Source organism: Oncorhynchus keta, chromosome 23 (genome assembly GCF_023373465.1).
Source record: "Oncorhynchus keta strain PuntledgeMale-10-30-2019 chromosome 23, Oket_V2, whole genome shotgun sequence".
Taxonomy (NCBI): Eukaryota; Metazoa; Chordata; class Actinopteri; order Salmoniformes; family Salmonidae; genus Oncorhynchus; species Oncorhynchus keta.
The window spans coordinates 9,309,774-9,333,159 of NC_068443.1; the positions used below are offsets into that span (position 1 = coordinate 9,309,774).

The 23,386-nt window shown below is 45.5% G+C and overlaps 1 protein-coding gene across 1 annotated transcript in view; it reads left to right on the plus strand.

The window, feature by feature from the left end:
• LOC118401761 (supervillin-like) overlaps positions 1-23,386 on the plus strand; it is a 77,312-nt gene that overhangs the window by 30,465 nt on the left and 23,461 nt on the right. The window contains 9 exon segments of the mRNA XM_052476265.1: positions 1,880-2,079; positions 2,204-2,589; positions 3,364-4,237; positions 4,818-4,956; positions 6,567-6,623; positions 20,143-20,293; positions 22,409-22,501; positions 22,737-22,823; positions 23,018-23,195. Of these exon segments, the coding sequence (XP_052332225.1) occupies positions 1,880-2,079; positions 2,204-2,589; positions 3,364-4,237; positions 4,818-4,956; positions 6,567-6,623; positions 20,143-20,293; positions 22,409-22,501; positions 22,737-22,823; positions 23,018-23,195 (2,165 nt within the window).

Here is a 23,386-nt window from a genome sequence, read left to right on the forward strand (position 1 = left end):
ACCCAGGGAGAAGTGGCTCAGGTAGGGCAAACTTCCGCTTCCAGACCCAGCCCATCACCCAGGGAGAGGTGGCTCAGGTAGGGCAAACTCCCGCTTCCAGACCCAGCCCATCACCCAGGGAGAGGTGGCTCAGGTAGGGCAAACTTCCGCTTCCAGACCCAGCCCATCACCCAGGGAGAGGTGGCTCAGGTAGGGCGAACTCCCGCTGCCAGACCCAGCCCATCACCCAGGGAGAGGTGGCTCCTTTCAATTTATTTAGACCTAGACAACCAGGTGAGGGGGAGTTATTTACTAATTGGTGACCTTAATTAATCAATCAAGTACAAGGATGGAGAGAACCTGTAGATACTTGCCCCTCTGTGAGACGAGTTTGACACGTGTGGTAGGAAGTCAATCCGTCAATCACTACTGTTGTTATCCATTACCCAGGTAGAGGTGGATCAGGTAGGAAGTCCTGCCCCTCTTTCAGCCCAGATAGAGGCTCTTTTCACCAGGGACTTTATGGTCTTCTTCCCTCTTGTACTTCAACACTGCAGCCTCTAGGTGTCACGCAAGTCAAGGAGACATGGCTGTTGTCCAAACCAATATTTCATTTCTGAATTGGTTCAAATTACATTTAGGGTTAAGGGTTTGGTTAAGGCAAGGGCCAGTTTTTGGGTTAGTCGGGTTGTCAATGGGATGGTGGCCAGGAAAGACCCCTCCGTCTCTACACAAGTCAAGATCTACACTGACAGTATCTTGTTATACACCAAAGTCTTTGTCTTTGCCCTGATACAACTACATTTGGATCATACTTTGTAAACACTGAAGAACTCAGACAATCACACAACTATTCAGTGATTCAAGATGAGCAGCATGTATTGAACTAATATAAAACAACATGAAGTCATGATGTGGCTATAGAAGAGATAGATCCTATGGGTACCTCTCCTCCTCCTCCGGTGACTAATGAAGAACAAGTAAGACGCAAGCAACCTGCCTAAACAATGCTGCTGATTGGTAGTGTTCTACTCATAGCGTTCCCAAGGCACGCGGGCGGCGTTCCCAAGCCATGCTGAAGGCCAATAATGTCCTTATAGCCCTACATGTGCTCGCCAGAGGTAGCCTAACTGCCATTAGGTACCGAGATGAGATCCTCAGACCCCTTGTGAGACCATATGCTGGTGCGGTTGGCCCTGGGTTCCTCCTAATGCAAGACAATGCTAGACCTCATGTGGCTGGAGTGTGTCAGCAGTTCCTGCCAGAGGAAGGCATTGATGCTATGGACACACACACTACTGAGCCTCAGTTTGACTTGTTTTAAGGACATCACATCAAAGTTGGATCAGCCTGTAGTGTGGTTTTCCACTTTAATTTTGAGTGTGACTCCAAATCCAGACCTCCATAGGTTGATAAATTTGATTTCCATTGATAATTTTTGTGTGATTTTGTTGTCAGCACATTCAACTATGTAAAGAAAAAAGTATTTAATAAGAATATTTCATTCATTCAGATCTAGGATGTGTTATTAGAGTGGTTCCCTTTATTTTTTTGAGCAGTGTATTATACTTTTATATTTGTAAATGTTTTTATGCAAAGGCTGTCTTGTCATGCACATAGACTATACCTCCCTCCCCGTCCCTCTATCCCTCCCTCCACGTCCCTCTATCCCTCCCTCCACGTCCCTCTATCCCTCCCTCCACGTCCCTCTATCCCTCCCTCCACGTCCCTCTATACCTCCCTCCACGTCCCTCTATACCTCCCTCCCTGTCCCTCTATACCTCCCTCCCTGTCCCTCTATATCCCTGTTCCTCTATCCCTCCCTCCCACCGTCCCTCTATACCTCCCTCCCCGTCCCTCTATACCTCCCTCCCACCGTCCCTCCTCTCTCTTCCTGCAGCTGCAGAATGGAGACAGGGTCAAGCTAGAGCCGCTATCTGTTTCCTTGGTCCGCTCCGTGGCATCCGTCAGCTCACAGCTCTCGGTTGCCACAGTAACCACGGTGAACTCCGGCATGGGTGACCACTTGGGGAAATCTACAGCCGTCCCCTACAACCCCCCTGCCCCCACCACTACCACCCTGGACAGAGGAGGGGTGAGGTGTGTCTTTATATTATAACAGCTCTAAACTGTATCAAATAATTCAGCCTTCACTACTATTGATAGTGTATTGTTGCAAAATTGAATAAACCTCTGTCGCACTCTCTCTCTCTCTCTCTCTCAGGTACTTCAGCCTGACCCAAGGTGGAGACTCCTCCAGTGTCCCTGAACCAGATGTGTACTCCCCTGGCCTTTCCCTGTCAGAGCAGCAGCAGGCTCACAGCAGGGCACACAGAGGAAGGGCTCCCGGAGCCGGTCGCTCGTTCACTGGCTACAGAGAGGAAGAGGAGGATGTATCGGGAGGAGGGACCAGAGAGGAGAGGGAGAGCCGTAGTGGTCCTGGAGGCAGGGAGAGCAGAGACAGCAGGCAGCAGTGGTATCAGCCCACAGCCCCTGAGCACCAGCCCCAGAGCACCACAGCCCCTGAGCACCAGCCCCAGAGCACCACAGCCCCAGAGCCCCAGCTACCTCAGGCTCAGCAGCGGCACGCCAGCGGTAGCCACGAAAGGGGTGAGTTACAGGTGGAGCCGAGACTGTGAGAGACAGAGACTGTGAGAGACAGAGACTGTGAGAGACAGAGACTGTGAGAGACAGAGACTGTGAGAGACAGAGACTGTGAGAGACAGAGACTGTGAGAGACAGAGACTGTGAGAGACAGAGACTGTGAGAGACAGAGACTGTGAGAGACAGAGACTGTGAGAGACAGAGACTGTGAGAGACGCTCGGAGATGCGCGCAGCTCGGAGACGCAGCGCGGAGACGCACAGATGCTTCTGTGTCCATCACATCACAGAAGACATGGCTGAAGACAAGGCTTCAATACTGATTCTAATGAGCATTTTATTTAGATTTTTTTTTTTTTTACATACGTTTGCCCTCGCGGCTTCCTACATTTGCAAAAGGACTGCCGCTGTTACTGACGGGCTGTTTGTGATTGGGATTCCAAATGAAAATCAAATAAATGATTGTCGGCTGTGGCCATGCTGGTAGATCAATGCAGACACTGTAATAGGGTTGACCCGTCTCTGTCTGCATACATAGTTTAAAAGAGGTCCAGGGTTGTCTTTTATTTTATTTACACTCCTTTCTGGAGAGAGGGGGGGAGGTGGAGAGACCCTCCATGCAGACAAACCACTGTACATAATAGACAGCAGCTGAGGTGTGAATTTGAACGTGTGTGTGCGTGTGTGTGTGTGCTTCTCTCTCTCTGTATGAGATGAGTATTGATTTCACTATGGATTTATTACAATGCTGTGTGTGTGTGGCTTTCTTCATGTCTACACAGACGCGGATCACACCAGTGTGTCATTGAGAACTGCCACAACAGTGGTGTCGTCCAGGAGTGTCTCTCACAGCGCCAGTGGCCAGCAGCAGCAGATTCAGTCTTTCACCCAGCTTCCCCAGACTCTGCCCAAACCTTACACCCAACAACCCCCACAAAATCAACCCTATCCCCAGCCTTACGCTCATCCACCTCAGCTCCATCCCCAGCCTTACGCTCATCCACCTCAGCCCCATCCCCAGCCTTACGCTCATCCACCTCAGCCCCATCCCCAGCCTTACGCTCATCCACCTCAGCCCCATCCCCAGCCTTACGCTCATCCACCTCAGCCCCATCCCCAGCCTTGCGCTCATCCACCTCAGCTCCATCCCCAGCCTTATGCTCAGCCCCATCCCCAGCCTTGCGCTCATCCACCTCAGCTCCAGCTCCATCCCCAGCCTTACGCTCATCCACCTCAGCTCCAGCTCCATCCCCAGCCTTATGCTCATCCACCTCAGCCCCATCCCCAGCCTTACACTCATCCACCTCATCCCCAGCCTTACTCTCATCCACCTCAGCCCCATCCCTTCACCCAGGCACTTTCAGCCCAGGCCAAGCCCCAGGAAAGGGAGAGGAGATTCACCCAGCCATTACCCAAGCCCTACTCTCAGATAACCCCTCATACTCAACCCAACGTCCAGTCCTTCTCCCAGCCTCCTCCGCCCCCTCCCCAGACCCTACCCGAGGCCACGTCCTTCCCCCAGTCCCTGGTCAAGTCCAAGTCCCTGCCTCTGGACAGCAGTGACGTCTTCGCAGGACACAGTGTGTCCGACCTCCTCTCCCCCGCCGAGACAGAGCCCTCAGAGATGTCCACCAAGCAGATGTCCATCAAGGAAAGGTGAATATGTGGGGGTAACTGGTTATATAAGGGCAACGTAGTACCACAGTAATACCCATAATGCACTTTTAGCACCTTTTTCTTTCTATTTAGAACCTAATAGGGTTCTTCAGCTGTCCCTATAGGAGAACCCTTTGAAAAACCCTTTTGGGATCCATTTAGAACCCTTTCCACAGAGGGTTCTACCTGGAACCAAAAAGGGTTCTCCTATGGGGACAGCCGAAGATCCCTTTTGGAACAGTTTTCTAAGAGTTTATAGTACCACAGTCTGAGTCATAATACCTGTAACTGGTTATATAACGGCTATATAAGCTGGGGATTTACAGGCTTCTGTTAGCTAATGTTGGCAAACTTTTTGATTCACCCTGCTGTCTTTGTGAAAAGCTTGATGATCTAAAGATTATGAGACAGAGTGAGGCAGTGTTGAATGAGTTTCTGTGTCCTTGTGAAATATGTTTCTGCCTCTTGTAGCTTTTGAGGTGAAGGGGATTTATTTCTGGCCACTGCGTTTTCCTGAACTGAGACTAGCCTCTCTCGTTCTCTCTCGCTCTCTCTCGCTCTCTCTCCAAATGTCTCCCAGGCTGGCCCTGTTGAAGAAGAGTGGTGACGAGGACTGGAGGAACAGGATGAATAAGAAAAAGGAAGTGGTGAAGGTTTCTGTGACTGAGAGACACTCCACAGTACAGGGATGGGAGGCAGCACAGACCTACAAGAAGAAGGTGAGACTTCACATTATCTAACGGCGACGCGAGGCCACTGGGGCGACGCGAGGCCACTGGGGCGACGCGAGGCCACTGGGGCGACGCGAGGCCACTGGGGCGACGCGAGGCCACTGGGGCGACGCGAGGCCACTGGGGCGACGCGAGGCCACTGGGGCGACGCGAGGCCACTGGGGAGGATTGCACTATATTGGGAATAGGGTGCCATTTGATGCCAGTGCCTGGGTCAGAACAGCCCTGCATGGAGCATATGGTGCCAGTCTCCCTGGGGAGGGGAGGCGGGGTATGGTGCCAGTCTCCCTGGGGAGGGGAGGCGGGGTATGGTGCCAGTCTCCCTGGGGAGGGGAGGCGGGGTATGGTGCCAGTCTCCCTGGGGAGGGGAGGGGGGGTATGGTGCCAGTCTCCCTGGGGAGGGGAGGCGGGGTATGGTGCCAGTCTCCCTGGGGAGGGAGGCGGGGTATGGTGCCAGTCTCCCTGGGGAGGGGAGGCGGGGTATGGTGCCAGTCTCCCTGGGGAGGGGAGGCGGGGTATGGTGCCAGTCTCCCTGGGGAGGGAGGCGGGGCGGGGTATGGTGCCAGTCTCCTGGGGAGGGGAGGCGGGGTGGGGTATGGTGCCAGTCTCCCTGGGGAGGGGAGGCGGGGGGGGTGTGGTGCCAGTCTCCTGGGGAGGGGAGGGGGTGGGGTGCCAGTCTCCCTGGGGAGGGGAGGCAGGGGTATGGTGCCAGTCTCCCTGGGGAGGGGAGGCAGGGGGGGGGGGTGGTGCCAGTCTCCCTGGGGAGGGGAGGCAGGGGTATGGTGCCAGTCTCCCTGGGGAGGGGAGGGGAGGCAGGGGTTTGGTGCCAGTCTCCCTGGGGAGGGGAGGGGAGGCAGGGGTATGGTGCCAGTCTCCCTGGGGAGGGGAGGGGAGGCAGGGGTATGGTGCCAGTCTCCTGGGGAGGGGAGGGGAGGCAGGGGTATGGTGCCAGTCTCCCTGGGGAGGGGAGGCAGGGGTATGGTGCCAGTCTCCTGGGGAGGGGAGGGAGGCAGGGGTATGGTGCCAGTCTCCCTGGGGAGGGGAGGCATGGGTATGGTGCCAGTCTCCCTGGGGAGGGGAGGGGAGGCAGGGGTATGGTGCCAGTCTCCCTGGGGTGGGGAGGGGAGGCAGGGGTATGGTGCCAGTCTCCCTGGGGAGGGGAGGCAGGGGTATGGTGCCAGTCTCCCTGGGGAGGGGAGGCAGGGGTATGGTGCCAGTCTCCCTGGGGTATTATCAGTCTGGGGTCTTTGGAGAAATCCCTTGTCTATTTCAGACCATGATGAGATCCAGTCTAAATGTCACACTGCTGGATGATTGAGTTTCTCTTGAACTAACACTGGTGCTTCACCAAGAGCTTGTTTTACAATATGTGTTGCTACAGAATCGCATGTGATTATATCTATTTAATGTACAGTATTATATCGAATAAAGCAAAGGTCTCGTTTAACTGACTATTAATCCTTTGATTTAAAGGGGCAATCCTCAGTTGAAACAATAACGCGTTACCCCCTCACTGTTTCAGTAAAAAAGGGATGGGGCTGGAGAAAAGTAACCACTCTCAAATTCATATATGGACTCTGTGTTTCCCATGTCTTCAGGAGGAAAGGATGCTTATTGATGGTTTTGCTGCTGTCACTGTGTCTGAACAGCTGTGGGTAAGACCTGACGAAGGTGCTGTGCCAAGGCTCGTGTGCCAACGGTGGTCCACTGAGCTCTGTGTGAAACCTGCTGCTTCTTTCATTCCACTGAGCTCTGTGTGAAACCTGCTGCATCTTTCATTCCACTGAGCTCTGTGTGAAACCTGCTGCTTCTTTCATTCCACTGAGCTCTGTGTGAAACCTGCTGCTTCTTTCATTCCACTGAGCTCTGTGTGAAACCTGCTGCTTCTTTCATTCCACTGAGCTCTGTGTGAAACCTGCTGCTTCTTTCATTCCACTGAGCTCTGTGTGAAACCTGCTGCTTCTTTCATTCCACTGAGCTCTGTGTGAAACCTGCTGCTTCTTTCATTCCACTGAGCTCTGTGTGAAACCTGCTGCTTCTTTCATTCCACTGAGCTCTGTGTGAAATCTGCTGCTTCTTTCATTCCACTGAGCTCTGTGTGAAATCTGCTGCTTCTTTCATTCCACTGAGCTCTGTGTGAAACCTGCTGCTTCTTTCATTCCACTGAGCTCTGTGTGAAACCTGCTGCTTCTTTCATTCCACTGAGCTCTGTGTGAAACCTGCTGCTTCTTTCATTCCAATGAGCTCTGTGTGAAACCTGCTGCTTCTTTCATTCCACTGAGCTCTGTGTGAAACCTGCTACTTCTTTCATTCCACTGAGCTCTGTGTGAAACCTGCTGCTTCTTTCATTCCACTGAGCTCTGTGTGAAACCTGCTGCTTCTTTCATTCCACTGAGCTCTGTGTGAAACCTGCTGCTTCTTTCATTCCACTGAGCTCTGTGTGAAATCTGCTGCTTCTTTCATTCCACTGAGCTCTGTGTGAAACCTGCTGCTTCTTTCATTCCACTGAGCTCTGTGTGAAACCTGCTGCTTCTTTCATTCCACTGAGCTCTGTGTGAAACCTGCTGCTTCTTTCATTCCACTGAGCTCTGTGTGAAACCTGCTGCTTCTTTCATTCCACTGAGCTCTGTGTGAAACCTGCTACTTCTTTCTTTCCACTGAGCTCTGTGTGAAACCTGCTACTTCTTTCATTCCACTGAGCTCTGTGTGAAATCTGCTGCTTCTTTCATTCCACTGAGCTCTGCTCTGTGAAACCTGCTGCTTCTTTCATTCCAATGAGCTCTGTGTGAAACCTGCTGCTTCTTTCATTCCACTGAGCTCTGTGTGAAACCTGCTACTTCTTTCTTTCCACTGAGCTCTGTGTGAAATCTGCTGCTTCTTTCATTCCACTGAGCTCTGTGTGAAATCTGCTGCTTCTTTCATTCCACTGAGCTCTGTGTGAAACCTGCTGCTTCTTTCATTCCACTGAGCTCTGTGTGAAACCTGCTGCTTCTTTCATTCCAATGAGCTCTGTGTGAAACCTGCTACTTCTTTCTTTCCACTGAGCTCTGTGTGAAACCTGCTACTTCTTTCATTCCACTGAGCTCTGTGTGAAACCTGCTGCTTCTTTCATTCCACTGAGCTCTGTGTGAAACCTGCTGCATCTTTCATTCCACTGAGCTCTGTGTGAAACCTGCTACTTTCATTCCACTGAGCTCTGTGTGAAACCTGCTACTTCTTTCATTCTCATGTGTTCTGTTGTTCACTGTCGTTCAGTGTTGCTGTGGTCGAGGGTTGCAACGTTTCGATAATTTCCCAACATTTTTCAGGTTTTCCAGAAATCCCGGTTGGAGGATTCCCGGATGTAATGCTTATTCCCTCTCGAAATTCCCTCTAGAAATTTGGTGGGAAATTAAAGTAAATTTTACATTTACATTTAAGTCATTTAGCAGACGCTCTTATCCAGAGCGACTTACAAATTGGTGCATTCACCTTATGACATCCAGTGGAACAGTCACTTTACCATAGTGCATCTAAATCTTAAAGGGGGGTGAGAAGGATTACTAAATGTACAACCCTAGTTCTGTTTACTGCTGTTCAGTGTTGCTTTTGGTCTGACACTAACCTATTGTACCTCTGGTGGTTTGGAATGCTGCTGACGAACACATTGGCTTGCACTTTCGCTTGATTTGAAGTCCGTATAGCAACGTTATTGTGTTTAGAGATAAGATGTGATGCTGCCAGTCACTGGCTTTTTACTCTGCTCAAAATGGTTGCTTTTTGTACCGCACACTGGTGACTGAGAGAGACGTGATTCATCAAAAGCAAAGAATATTACTGTAAGCCAGTAGTGACTTAACAAAATGGTAAACCACCGACAGGTCTAGGGACCGAATTGAATGGCATTGGATACAGCAGCGCTAACGATTGTCCAGTTAACGATTACTTCGCATTCAAGCACCTCTGGAAATGTTCATGATTGAACATTTAACACTTCCATGCCAGTGGTGGCTGGTGCCAGAGGACGGGCTCATAATAATGGCAGAAACCGAGTGACTGGAATGGTTCCCATGAGTTTGATACTGCTCCATTCCAGACATTACAATAAACGGTCCTCCCCTCACCAGCCTCCACTGTTGCATTTCATGTGAGGGGCTCAGGTGATGCTGTAGATGTTGTCTCCCTCTCTTTAAATGGGAAAAGACATTGTGAACCAGCTAAAGATTTGATTGTGGAACCGTCCCTCAGTCTGCTTCAGCCCTGGACCCCCCATCATGACTTCAGACTTGATTTATCCAAAATAATCTCTGAGTTGTCTTCCATCAGTGTGTTCTCTCTGCTCCTGGTCTCAGTCACAACTTGTGAATGATAATTTCTCGTTGTGAATGTTATGGTAACTCTCCTCTAGCCTGGCTACCTAAACTCCTTGCACCGGCCAAACGCTACATCACACCCACGGATGTTAGTTTCTTCTCTGCAATGAGTGTGGCTCTGAGTACCTCCCTGACGATTTGTAGAATGGAAATCCATTCCAGACGGTCTGATTTGTCCCAAAAACCGATGGGTTGGGCCAGAGACAGAACACGAGGGTAAAGCTGCGTTTTGATAATTCGTCATTGGCTTTAATACTCTGATTGGTCAGAGATGATCCAATCTCTGATTACTTTGTTTTGTACAACACTCGTCATTTGACATCACCACAAACTACTTCATTGATGGCAGTTTCAGACTGAAGCATGTAGCGAACGATAGAGCAACGGAGGAATTCTGTTTGAGTCATCATCTCCTCGGCAACCTTTCACTATCATTCCTCTGTATCTCTGCCTGACTGTCATTTTCTTCCTTATCAAATCATATGTATTTGTCACATACACATGGTTAGCAGATGTTAGTGTGAGTGTAGCAAAATGCTTGTGCTTCTAGTTCCGACAATGCAGTGATAACCAACGAGTAATCTAACCTAACAATTCAAAAACTACTACCTTATACACACAAGTGTAAAGGGATAAAGAATATGTACATAAAGATATATGAATGAGTGATGGTACAGAGCGGCATAAGCAAGATGCAGTAGATGGTATCGAGTACAGTATATACATATGAGATGAGTAATGTAGGGTATGTAAACATTATATTAAGTAGCATAGTTTAAAGTGGCTAGTGATAAATGTATTACATAAAGATGCAGTAGATGATATAGAGTACAGTATATACGTATACATATGAGATGAATAATGTAGGGTATGTAAACATTATATTAAGTAGCATTGTTTAAAGTGGCTAGTGATATATTTTACATCAATTCCCATTAATAAAGTGGCTGGAGTTGAGTCAGTGTGTTGGCAGCAGCCACTCAATGTTAGTGGTGGCTGTTTAACAGTCTGATGGCCTTGAGATAGAACTTATTTTCCACGTCAGTGGTGGCTGGAGGACGAGCTCATAGTAATGGTTGGAATGGAATGAAAACCATGTGTTTGATACATTCCATTCCAGCCATTACTATTGGTATGAGCCTGTCCTCTAATTTAAAGTGACAAGACACCATTGATCGACATCTCTTCTTCTCTTATGCACTTATCCAATCACCTCTGTCCTTGGGAACCTGTCTTATCCAATCGCCTCTGTCCTAATAAATGTCTTATCCAATCGCTCTGTCCTAATAAATGTCTTATCCAATCGCCTCTGTCCTTAGGAACCTGTCTTATCCAATCGCCTCTGTCCTTAGGAACCTGTCTTATCCAATCGCCTCTGTCCTTAGGAACCTGTCTTATCCAATCGCCTCTGTCCTTAGGAACCTGTCTTATCCAATCGCCTCTGTCCTTAGGAACCTGTCTTATCCAATCGCCTCTGTCCTTAGGAACCTGTCTTATCCAATCGCCTCTGTCCTTAAGAACCTGTCTTATCCAATCGCCTCTGTCCTTGGGAACCTGCCTTATCCAATCACCTCTGTCCTTGGGAACCTGCCTTATCCAATCACCTCTGTCCTTGGGAACCTGTCTTATCCAATCACCTCTGTCCTTGGGAACCTGTCTTATCCAATCACCTCTGTCCTTGGGAACCTGTCTTATCCAATCACCTCTGTCCTTGGGAACCTGTCTTATCCAATCACCTCTGTCCTTGGGAACCCGTCTTATCCAATCACCTCTGTCCTTGGGAACCTGTCTTATCCAATCACCTCTGTCCTTGGGAACCTGTCTTATCCAATCACCTCTGTCCTTGGGAACCTGTCTTATCCAATCACCTCTGTCCTTGGGAAGCTGTCTTATCCAATCCCCTCTTTCCTTGGGAACCCGTCTTGTTCAATCGCCTCTGTCCTTGGGAACCCGTCTTGTTCAATCGCCTCTGTCCTTGGGACCCCGTCTTATCCAATCGCCTCTGTCCTTGGGAACCCGTCTTATCCAATCACCTCTGTCCTTGGGAACCCGTCTTATCCAATCACCTCTGTCCTTGGGAACCCGTCTTGTTCAATCGCCTCTGTCCTTGGGACCCCGTCTTATCCAATCGCCTCTGTCCTTGGGAACCCGTCTTATCCAATCGCCTCTGTCCTTGGGAACCCGTCTTATCCAATCGCCTCTGTCCTTGGGAACCCGTCTTATCCAATCGCCTCTGTCCTTGGGAACCCGTCTTATCCAATCGCCTCTGTCCTTGGGAACCCGTCTTATCCAATCGCCTCTGTCCTTGGGAACCCGTCTTATCCAATCACCTCTGTCCTTGGGAACCCGTCTTGTTCAATCGCCTCTGTCCTTAGGAACCTGTCTTTTCCTCCACATATTCTCCTCCCATCTCTCTTGGCCATAAGTGCCAAGTTATTGACCCTCGCAGTCGGGTAAGAACATGCACCTGACCTGCCATACATGTTTCACTGTTCTGCCTGGTACTTGGGCTATGTCTTAAATGGCACCCTATTCCCTATGTAGTGCACTACCTTTGCAAAGGGTCCCGGTCTAAAGTAGTGCACTATAAAGTGAATAGGGTGCCATTTAGAAAGCAAAATGTGGTCTTTCATTATCCCGTCATGCCTGTCACTGATAAGGACTGGTTATACGTGTGTCTTGTGTACACATGATCACCTCCCCCTATTCCTACTCATCCTATTCCTCGACCTCTTTCTGACCTACCCCTTGGTTTTAGTGTGAATGAGAAGTATTGGTCAGAATGAATACTTATTCTACAAAGATGAAGCTACTCTACTGTGTTGCTTTCATTTCCAAGTTTTTTTTGTGGTTTTGATCAAGTGGAACAGGCCATTTGGGAGACGACAACAGTAGCCTGTTACAGATGGTCCTTGCTGTACAGCATCTGAACCTAATGTGTGTCGGGGTGTGTTCAGAGGATGGGATGGGAAATAATGTGTGTACTGTAATAGTATCTCACAGTAAGAGACTGTTATAACAGTATATGTAATAGTATTTGTAACAGCGTGTAATAGTATTTGTAACAGCGTGTAATAGTATTTGTGACAGCGTGTAATAGTATTTGTGACAGCGTGTAATAGTGTGTGTAATAGCGTGTAATAGTATTTGTAACAGCGTGTAATAGTATTTGTAACAGCGTGTAATAGTATTTGTAACAGCGTGTAATAGTATTTGTAACAGCGTGTAATAGTATTTGTAACAGCGTGTAATAGTATTTGTAACAGCGTGTAATAGTATTTGTAACAGCGTGTAATAGTATTTGTAACAGCGTGTAATAGTGTTTGTAACAGCGTGTAATAGTGTGTAACAGCGTGTAATAGTGTGTAACAGCGTGTAATAGTATTTGTAACAGCGTGTAATAGTATTTGTAACATGTGTAACAGCGTGTAATAGTATTTGTAACAGCGTGTAATAGTATTTGTAACAGCGTGTAATAGTGTGTGTAACAGCTTGTAATAGTGTGTGTAACAGCGTGTAATAGTATTTGTAACAGCGTGTAATAGTATTTGTAACAGCGTGTAATAGTATTTGTAACAGCGTGTAATAGTGTGTGTAACAGCGTGTAATAGCGTGTAATAGTGTGTGTAACAGCGTGTAATAGTATTTGTAACAGCGTGTAATAGTATTTGTAACAGCGTGTAATAGTATTTGTAACAGCGTGTAATAGTATTTGTAACAGCGTGTAATAGTATTTGTAACAGCGTGTAATAGTATTTGTAACGGCGTGTAATAGTATTTGTAACGGCGTGTAATAGTATTTGTAACGGCGTGTAATAGTATTTGTAACGGCGTGTAATAGTATTTGTAACGGCGTGTAATAGTATTTGTAACGGCGTGTAATAGTATTTGTAACGGCGTGTAATAGTATTTGTAACGGCGTGTAATAGTATTTGTAACGGCGTGTAATAGTATTTGTAACGGCGTGTAATAGTATTTGTAACGGCGTGTAATAGTATTTGTAACGGCGTGTAATAGTATTTGTAACAGCGTGTAATAGTATTTGTAACAGCGTGTAACAGCGTGTAATAGTATTTGTAACAGCGTGTAATAGTATTTGTAACAGCGTGTAATAGTATTTGTAACAGCGTGTAATAGTATTTGTAACAGCGTGTAATAGTATTTGTAACAGCGTGTAATAGTGTTTGTAACAGCGTGTAATAGTATTTGTAACAGCGTGTAATAGTATTTGTAACAGCGTGTAATAGTGTGTGTAACAGCGTGTAATAGTGTGTGTAATAGTGTGTGTAACAGCGTGTAATAGTGTGTGTAACATGTGTAACAGCGTGTAATAGTATTTGTAACAGCGTGTAATAGTGTTTGTAACAGCGTGTAATAGTGTTTGTAACAGCGTGTAATAGTGTGTAACAGCGTGTAATAGTGTGTAACAGCGTGTAATAGTATTTGTAACAGCGTGTAATAGTATTTGTAACAGCGTGTAATAGTATTTGTAACATGTGCATGTGTAACAGCGTGTAATAGTGTTTGTAACAGCGTGTAATAGTGTGTGTAACAGCGTGTAATATAGCGTGTAATAGTGTGTGTAACAGCGTGTAATAGTGTGTGTAACAGCGTGTAATAGTGTTTGTAACAGCGTGTAATAGTGTTTGTAACAGCGTGTAATAGTGTGTGTAGTATTTGTAACAGCGTGTAATAGTATGTGTAACAGCGTGTAATAGTGTGTAACAGCGTGTAAGTGTGTGTAACAGCGTGTAACAGCGTGTAATAGTGTGTGTAACAGCGTGTAACAGTGTGTAATAGTATTTGTAACAGCGTGTAATAGTATTTGTAACATGTGTGTTTGTAACAGCGTGTAATAGTATTTGTAACATGTGTAACAGCGTGTAATAGTATTTGTGTGTAACAGCGTGTAATAGTACTTGTAACAGTGTGTAATAGTATTTGTAAGTGTGTTACGGTGTGTGTAACAGCGTGTAATAGTAGTAGTATTTGTGTGTAACAGCGTGTAATAGTATTTGTAACGGCGTGTAACAGCGTGTAATAGTATTTGTAACAGCGTGTAACAGTGTGTAATAGTATTTGTAACAGCGTGTAACAGCGTGTAATAGTATTTGTAACGTATGTAACAGTGTGTAATAGTATTTGTAACGTATGTAACAGTGTGTAATAGTATTTGTAACAGCGTGTAATAGTGTGTGTAACAGCGTGTAACAGCGTGTAATAGTATTTGTAACAGCGTGTAATAGTATTTGTAACAGCGTGTAATAGTATTTGTAACAGCGTGTAATAGTGTGTGTAACAGCGTGTAATAGCGTGTAATAGTGTGTGTAACAGCGTGTAATAGTATTTGTAACAGCGTGTAATAGTATTTGTAACAGCGTGTAATAGTGTGTGTAACAGCGTGTAATAGTGTGTGTAACAGCGTGTAATAGTATTTGTAACGGCGTGTAACAGCGTGTAATAGTATTTGTAACGGTGTGTAACAGTGTGTAATAGTATTTGTAACAGCGTGTAATAGTATTTGTAACAGCGTGTAATAGTATTTGTAACAGCGTGTAATAGTGTGTGTAACAGCGTGTAATAGTGTGTGTAACAGCGTGTAACAGCGTGTAGTGTAACAGCGTGTAATAGTATTTGTAACAGCGTGTAATAGTGTGTGTAACAGCGTGTAATAGTGTGTGTAACAGCGTGTAATAGTGTGTGTAACAGCGTGTAATAGTGTGTGTAACAGCGTGTAATAGTGTGTAACAGCGTGTAATAGTGTGTAACAGCGTGTAATAGTGTGTGTAACAGCGGTAACAGCGTGTAAGTGTGTGTAACAGCGTGTAAAGTGTGTGTAACAGCGTGTAATAGTGTGTGTAACAGCGTGTAATAGTGTGTGTGTAACAGCGTGTAACAGCGTGTAACAGCGTGTAACAGCGTGTAATAGTGTGTGTGTAACAGCGTGTAATAGTGTTGTAACAGCGTGTAATAGTATTTGTAACAGCGTGTAATAGTGTGTGTAACAGCGTAGTGTAATAGTATTTGTAACAGCGTGTAACAGTGTGTAATAGTATTTGTAACAGCGTGTAATAGTATTTGTAACATGTGTAACAGCGTGTAATAGTATTTGTAACATGTGTAACAGCGTGTAATAGTACTTGTAACAGTGTGTAATAGTATTTGTAAGTGTGTAATAGTATTTGTAACAGCGTGTAATAGTATTTGTAACATGTGTAACAGCGTGTAATAGTACTTGTAACAGTGTGTAATAGTATTTGTAAGTGTGTAACGGTGTGTGTAACAGCGTGTAATAGTATTTGTAACAGTGTGTAATAGTATTTGTAACAGCGTGTAATAGTATTTGTAACATTTGTAACAGCGTGTAATAGTGTGTAACAGTGTGTAATAGTATTTGTAATAGTAACGGTTTGTAACAGCGTGTAATAGTATTTGTAACAGTGTGTAATAGTATTTGTAACAGTGTGTAATAGTATTTGTAACAGCGTGTAATAGTATTTGTAACATGTGTAACAGCGTGTAATAGTATTTGTAACATGTGTAACAGCGTGTAATAGTATTTGTAACATGTGTAACAGCGTGTAATAGTATTTGTAACATGTGTAACAGCGTGTAATAGTATTTGTAACATGTGTAACAGCGTGTAATAGTATTTGTAACATGTGTAACGGTGTGTGTGACGGTGTGTGTAACAGTACCAGTCAAAAGTTTGGACATACCTACTCATTCAAGGGTTTTCATTTTCTACATTGTAGAATAATAGTGAAGACATCAAAACTATGAAACAACACATATGGAATCATGTAGTAACCAAAAGTGTTAAACAAATCTAAATATATTTTATATTTGAGTAGCCACACTTTGCCTTGATGCTTTGCACACTCTTGGCATTCTCTCATGAGGTAGTCATCTGGAATGCATTTTAATTAACAGGTGTGCCTTGTTAATTTGTAATTTCTTTCCTTCTTAATACGTTTGAGCCAATCAGTTGTGTTGTGACAAAGTAGGGGTGGTACACAGAAGCCTTATTTAGTAAAATACCAAGTCCATATTATGACATGAACAGTTCAAATAAGCAAAGAAAAACGACAGCCCATCATTACTTTAAGACATGAAGGTCAGTCAATCCGGAAAATTTCAAGGACTTTGAAAGTTTCTTCAAGTGCACTCGCAAAAACCATCAAGCGCTATGATGAAACTGGCTCTCATGAGGACCACCACAGGAAAGGAATAACCAAAGTTACCTCTGCTGCAGAGGATAAGTTCATTAGAGTTAACTGCACCTCAGATTTCAGCCCAAATAAAGGCTTCAGAGTTCAAGTAACAGATACATCTCAACAACAATTGTTCAGAGGAGCCTGCGTGAATCAGGCCTTCATGGTCGATTTTCTGCAAAGAAACCACTACTGAAGGACACCAATATGAAGGACTTGCTTGGGTCAAGAAACACGAACAATGGGCAATGGAAACCTGGAAATCTGTCCTTTGGTCTGGAGTCCAAATTTGAGATTTTTTGGTTCCAACCGCCTTGTCTTTGAGACGCAGAGTAGGTGAATGGATGATCTATGCATGTGTGGTTCCCTCCGTGAAGCATGGAGGTGGTGGTGTGGGGGTGCTTTACTGGTGACAGTGTAGGATTTTTTTTTTTTTACAATTCAAGGCACACTTAACCAGCATGGCTACCACAGCATTCTGCAGCGATACGCCATCCCATCTGGTTTGCCCTTTGTCCCACAATCATTTGTTTTTCAACAGCACAACACCCCTCCAGGCTGTATGAGGGCTATTTGGCCAAGAAGGAGAGTGATGGATTGCTGCATCAGATGACCTGGCCTCCACAATCACCCAACCTCAACCCAATTAAGATGGTTTGGGATGAGTTGGACTGCAGAGTGAAGGAAAAGTAGAAAAAAAAGTGCTTAGCATATGTGGGAACTCCTTCAAAACTGTTGGAAAAGCCTTCCAGGTGATGCTGGTTGAGTGAATGCCAAGAGTGTGCAAAGCTGCCATCAAGGCAAATGTTGGCTACTTTGAAAAATCTAAAATATATTTAGATTTGTTTAACACTTTTTGTTGGTTATAACATGTGTTATTTCATAGTTTTGATGTCTTCACTATTCTACAATGTAGAAAATAGTAAAAATGAAGAAAAACCCTTGAATGAGTAGGTGTGTCTAAACTTTTGACTGGTACACAGTTACATACACTGTTACATACAGTATGTAAATCTGTAACAGTTGTCGTGTCTTTGGCTATGCTGGTTTAAGTGATATGACATGCTATTCTATAAAATAATTTATCTGTAATTAATGTTACCTGATTGAGCTAATCATGTAAATGTAATTAACTAGTCGGGCACCACAAAATAATATTTATAGAGCTGTTATCTTCCGAATAAACTCTTAAAGACCTAGTAATATTTTACATCCATAGCAGTCAATATTAATCGTCACCTTAATTCAGTCTCATCTGAAAACCCTGGCTAACAAGTTGAATCAGCAATGCAAAATTGGGTTTAATTGTGTATTTACTAAATACCTAACTAATCACACAGAATTACATATACACAGAATGAATTATACCTTGATTACAAATTACGTCATAAAGGAAAACGTCCCTAGCGGGCGGAACAGATATGACAGACAGCTGTTTACACAAAAGAAAAGGGGCTGGGTTTGAATGAAAGAGCGGGAAGACTGAGGAACAAAGGGCAAAGCTGTGCTATCGTAAATGCAGTATCTTATGCATTCTAAATTACCGCCCATTTGGAAAAGGAAAATGCAATAAATATTTACTCTGAGCTGCACTTCAGTAGGTTGGTGGTAGATGGAAGGCTGTGTTCACCAACCGAGTCCTTTGTCCCTTGAAGAATGTCTCTGCTGGTAAATTGAATACGTTGTAGTAACATCGTTGTGTGGTAGACGGGATACTCTGTCTGTTCCTTCCTAACCCTCGTTTGCAGCGGCTGTTGCTAACTCAAAAGCTAGGAGGTATCACTTCTGTCGTGAATAAGAGTTCAAAGTTCATACCATTCTCAACCAAAGCTCACGCTGATGTTGGCTTCGTTCTGTAGTTATTATCTGAACCATTCTGACATCGGACCGTCGTCCTCACGTCCTTGGAACAGGAGGTTATATTGTCGTCAAGGGCTTATATAGGAGGGCGTGTTTGAAAAGTTTTATAGCCCGTGTCTTTTCACAGGGGCGGCCACTGATTGAGCAGAGCCCCATCTTATGGAAAACCCAAATCTCACATTTTAGAAGCTAAAATCACATTTCATCCCATCACGAATAATTTCATATTCAAACATTTAAATTGAACAACAATTCCATGTAAGTCTAACTCTGATGTGTAGACTTTCCACTGTAGCGTTTGTCATCTTATCATTGATGAGAATGTCTCAGATGACAACCGAACTGACATCATATTCATTAAGTACCACCGCATATGTTCCATTGGATTACCAGAATATAGTTAATTTCCCCCACCTACTGATGTTCTGATGTTCCCAGAATCTCTATGTTAACCAGGGCTTAAACATCAGTAGGGTAGAGAGGGGGAAAGAGGCATTTATGGCTGTCATAAACCTATCCCCAGACCAACGTCATGACACAGTATATGTAACAGGATGTGTAATTCTGTAACAGGATAGATAACTGTTTTAAAAAATTATATTTAACCTTTATTTTACTAGGCAAGTCAGTTAAGAACAAATTCTTATTTTCAATGACGGCCTAGGAACAATGGGTTAACTGCCTGTTCAGGGGCAGAACGGCAGATTTGTACCTTGTCGGGGATTTGAACTTGCAACCTTTCGGTTGCTAGTCCAATGCTCTAACCGCTAGGCTACCCTGCCGCCATCCTGTAACAGGATGTGTAACAGGATGTGTAACAATATACTTAAAAGTGTACTTAACAGTATGTGTAACAGGAAATGTGTAAAACTGTGGGTGTAACAGGAATTGTGTAACAGTGTACACTACCGTTCAAAGGTTTGGGGTCATTTAGCTTTTCTTTCAAGAACAAGGACATTTCTATTTTTTTGTCCATTAAAATAACATAAAGTTGATCAGAAATACAGTGTAGACATTGTTAATGTTGTAAATGACTATTGTAGCTGGAAACGGCAGATTTTTATGGAATATCTACATAGGTGTACAGAGGCCCATTATCAGCAACCATCACTCCTGTGTTTCAATGGCACGTTGTGTTAGCTAATCCAAGTTTCTAATTTTAAAAGGCTAATTGATCATTAGAAAACCCTATTGCAATTAGTTTAGCACAGCTGAATTGCTGATTTAAAGAAGCAATAAAACTGGCCTTCTTTACTAGTTGAGTATCTGGAGCATCAGCATTTGTGGGTTCGATTACGGGCTCAAAATGGACAGAAACAACTTCTGATACTCATCATTCTGAGAAATCAAGGCTATTCCATGTGAGAAATTGGCAAGAAACTGAAGATCTCGCATAACGCTGTGTACTACTCCATTCACATAACAGCGCAAACTGGCCCTAACCAGAATAGAAAGAGGAGTGGGAGGCCCCGGTGCACAACTGAGCAAGAGGACAAGTACATTAGTGTCTAGTTTGAGTAACAGACGCCTCACAAGTCCTCAACTGGCAGCTTCATGAAATAGTACCCGCAAACACCAGTCTCAACGTCTACAGTGAAGTGGAAACTCTGCCTTCTAGGCAGAGTTGCAAAGAAAAAGCCATATCTCAGACTAGAAATGTCCTTGTTTTCCAAAGTGACCCCAAACGGTAGTGTATGTAACTGTGTGTGACAGTATATGTAACAGTGTATATAACTGTGTGTGTTCAGAGGATGGGAAAGGAGATGGAGATCCAGGCTCAGATGTCCATAGAGGAGAGGAAGCAGATCTCTTCAAGGGACGAGGCCTGGGAGTCGACAGGAAAGGGCGTGGCCAACAACTCTACCCAGTACACTGTGACGGAACACATGGTCAAGAAAGGTTAGAACACGGATGGTCCATTTGTCTGATCATTTACTGTCCACTCACTTTATTTATTTTATTATTTATCCTTTTTTTTTCTCCCCAACTTCGTGGTTTCCAATTGGTATTTACAGTCAAGCCTCATCGCTGCAACTCTCGTATGGACTCGGTCGAGGCGAAGTTCGAGAGCCGTGCGTCCTCCGAAACACAACCCAGCCAAGCCGTGCTACTTCTTGACACAACGCCCGCTTAACCCGGAAGCCAGCCGCACCAATGTGTCGGAGGAAGCGTTGTACACCTGACGACCGTGTCAGCGTGCCCGTGTCAGCGTGCATTGTGCCCGTGTCAGCGTGCATTGTGCGCCGACCCATGAGTCTCCCGGTCACGGCTGGCCGTGACAGAGCCTGGACTTGAACCCAGAATCTCTAGTGGCACAGCTGGCACTGCGATGTCATGCCTTAGACCACTGCACCACTCGGGAGGCCTTCCTTGTGTATTTGATGAGAATGTTGACTGGTTGACCCTGTGAGCTTGGGGGGGGTTCTCTAATTTCATTAGCAAATAATAACTGGTGAATTTGTTGATCTCTGAATGTATGATTTGAATTGGCTTACTAGTTATTGAAGCATATTATACATTTACATTTACATTTAAGTCATTTAGCAGACGCTCTTATCCAGAGCGACTTACAAATTGGTGCATTCACCTTATGACATCCAGTGGAACAGCCACTTTACAATAGTGCATCTAAATCTTTTAAGGGGGGTGAGAAGGATTACTTTATCCTATCCTAGGTATTCCTTAAACAGGTGGGGTTTCAGGTGTCTCCGGAAGGTGGTGATTGACTCCGCTGTCCTGGCGTCGTGAGGGAGTGTGTTCCACCATTGGGGAGCCAGAGCAGCGAACAGTTTTGACTGGGCTGAGCGGGAACTGTACTTCCTCAGTGGTAGGGAGGCGAGCAGGCCAGAGGTGGATGAACGCAGTGCCCTTGTTTGGGTGTAGGGCCTGATCAGAGCCTGGAGGTACTGAGGTGCCGTTCCCCTCACAGCTCCGTAGGCAAGCACCATGGTCTTGTAGCAGATGCGAGCTTCAACTGGAAGCCAGTGGAGAGAACGGAGGAGCGGGGTGACGGAGAGAACTTGGGAAGGTTGAACACCAGACGGGCTGTGGCATTCTGGATGAGTTGTAGGGGTTTAATGGCACAGGCAGGGAGCCCAGCCAACAGCGAGTTGCAGTAATCCAGACGGGAGATGACAAGTGCCTGGATTAGGACCTGCGCCGCTTCCTGTGTGAGGCAGGGTCGTACTCTGCGGATGTTGTAGAGCATGAACCTACAGGAACGGGCCACCGCCTTGATGTTAGTTGAGAACGACAGGGTGTTGTCCAGGATCACGCCAAGGTTCTTAGCGCTCTGGGAGGAGGACACAATGGAGTTGTCAACCGTGATGGCGAGATCATGGAACGGGCAGTCCTTCCCCGGGAGGAAGAGCAGCTCCGTCTTGCCGAGGTTCAGCTTGAGGTGGTGATCCGTCATCCACACTGATATGTCTGCCAGACATGCAGAGATGCGATTCGCCACCTGGTCATCAGAAGGGGAAAGGAGAAGATTAATTGTGTGTCGTCTGCATAGCAATGATAGGAGAGACCATGTGAGGTTATGACAGAGCCAAGTGACTTGGTGTATAGCGAGAATAGGAGAGGGCCTAGAACAGAGCCGTGGTGAGGAGACAGATTCTCCTTTATATTCTTTATAAACTGGGGGGTTTGAGCCCTGAATGCTGATTGGCTGACAGCCATGGTATATCAGACCGTATACCATGGGTATGACAAAATATTTATTTTTGACTGCTCTAATTACGTTGGAAAATATATCACAGCTAACATTGATCTATTTAATCAATAAGGCACGAGGGGGTGTGGTATATGGTCAATATAACACAGCTAAGGTCTGTATCCAGGCACTCCGCTTTGCATCGTGTGTAAGAACAGCCCTTAGCCATGGTATATTGGCACTATACCACACCCCTCGTGCCTTACTGCTTGAACATATCACTGTTAGCTGTGTGGTGTTAAAAGAAGGCTACCCAGTTAGGTTATTCTGTCCTCTCAGTTTGTGTGTGTTTGTGTTTGCAGGTCTGACAGCCTCTTCCTCAGCCATCAGCCCTATCCTGTCTCCCGTCTCCACAAAACTCAAGAGCAGTGTGACTGGGTACAAACCTCAGGAGGGTCAGTCATACAGTCCACAAAGGATGCAGTGTAGAATTGCAAAAGTCCCAGGTTTTCCAGAAATCTTGGTTGGAGGATTCATGGATTTCCTGCGTTTTCCATCCTGACTCGAGGAATCTTCCAACTGAGATTTTGGGAAAGTGACCAGAACTTTGCATCCCATTTATTTGAAACGTACAATCACAACATGGCCTCATTGTATCTATCATGAATTCAACTCTGTCTAATCCACCAGAAATCGAAACCAGACCAGAGAGGAACTTGGAGTCGGATAAGAAGCTGGATAAATTGGAGACCTTTTGGGGACGTCTGGACAGTAGAGGTTGGTGCTGACATTTTCAGTTGTCTTTACCCACGCCATCGAGTTGCTAGCTTTTCAGTGGCGTCTCCGGCTAAGGGTTTTTCAAGAGTGTGTTTTGGAGACAATGAGATCAAATATGGAATACCAGCTTAGCTTGTGAGGAAGGAAGCTATACTGTTGTTCCAGTAGGAATTTGACCTTTGTGTTTCTGTCAGTGGCAGATCTTCAGGAGACCACTCTGACAGTGACCGAGAAGGCTGTGAAGGAGGTGATGAGGATGGACGATGAGCTCTTCTCCAAGTTCTTCAGTCACGTGGCTGATTTCCCACGCATGCCCAGCAGGATCGAGATCGACGATGACTTTGATGCCATCTTTGGCAGTCAGGCACCAAAGTAAACAACAATTTCACCAAATAATGAAGTATTTGCAAAATTCTGGTTAGAATATTTCTGGAATCAGGTAAACCTTTGGTCAGAGATGTCATATGACATTCGGTGTAGTTACACTGCATGGACTTTTACTGCGTCTCGCTGTCTCTCGCGTCTCTCTCTCTCTCGCTGTCTCGCGTCTCTCTCTCGCTGTC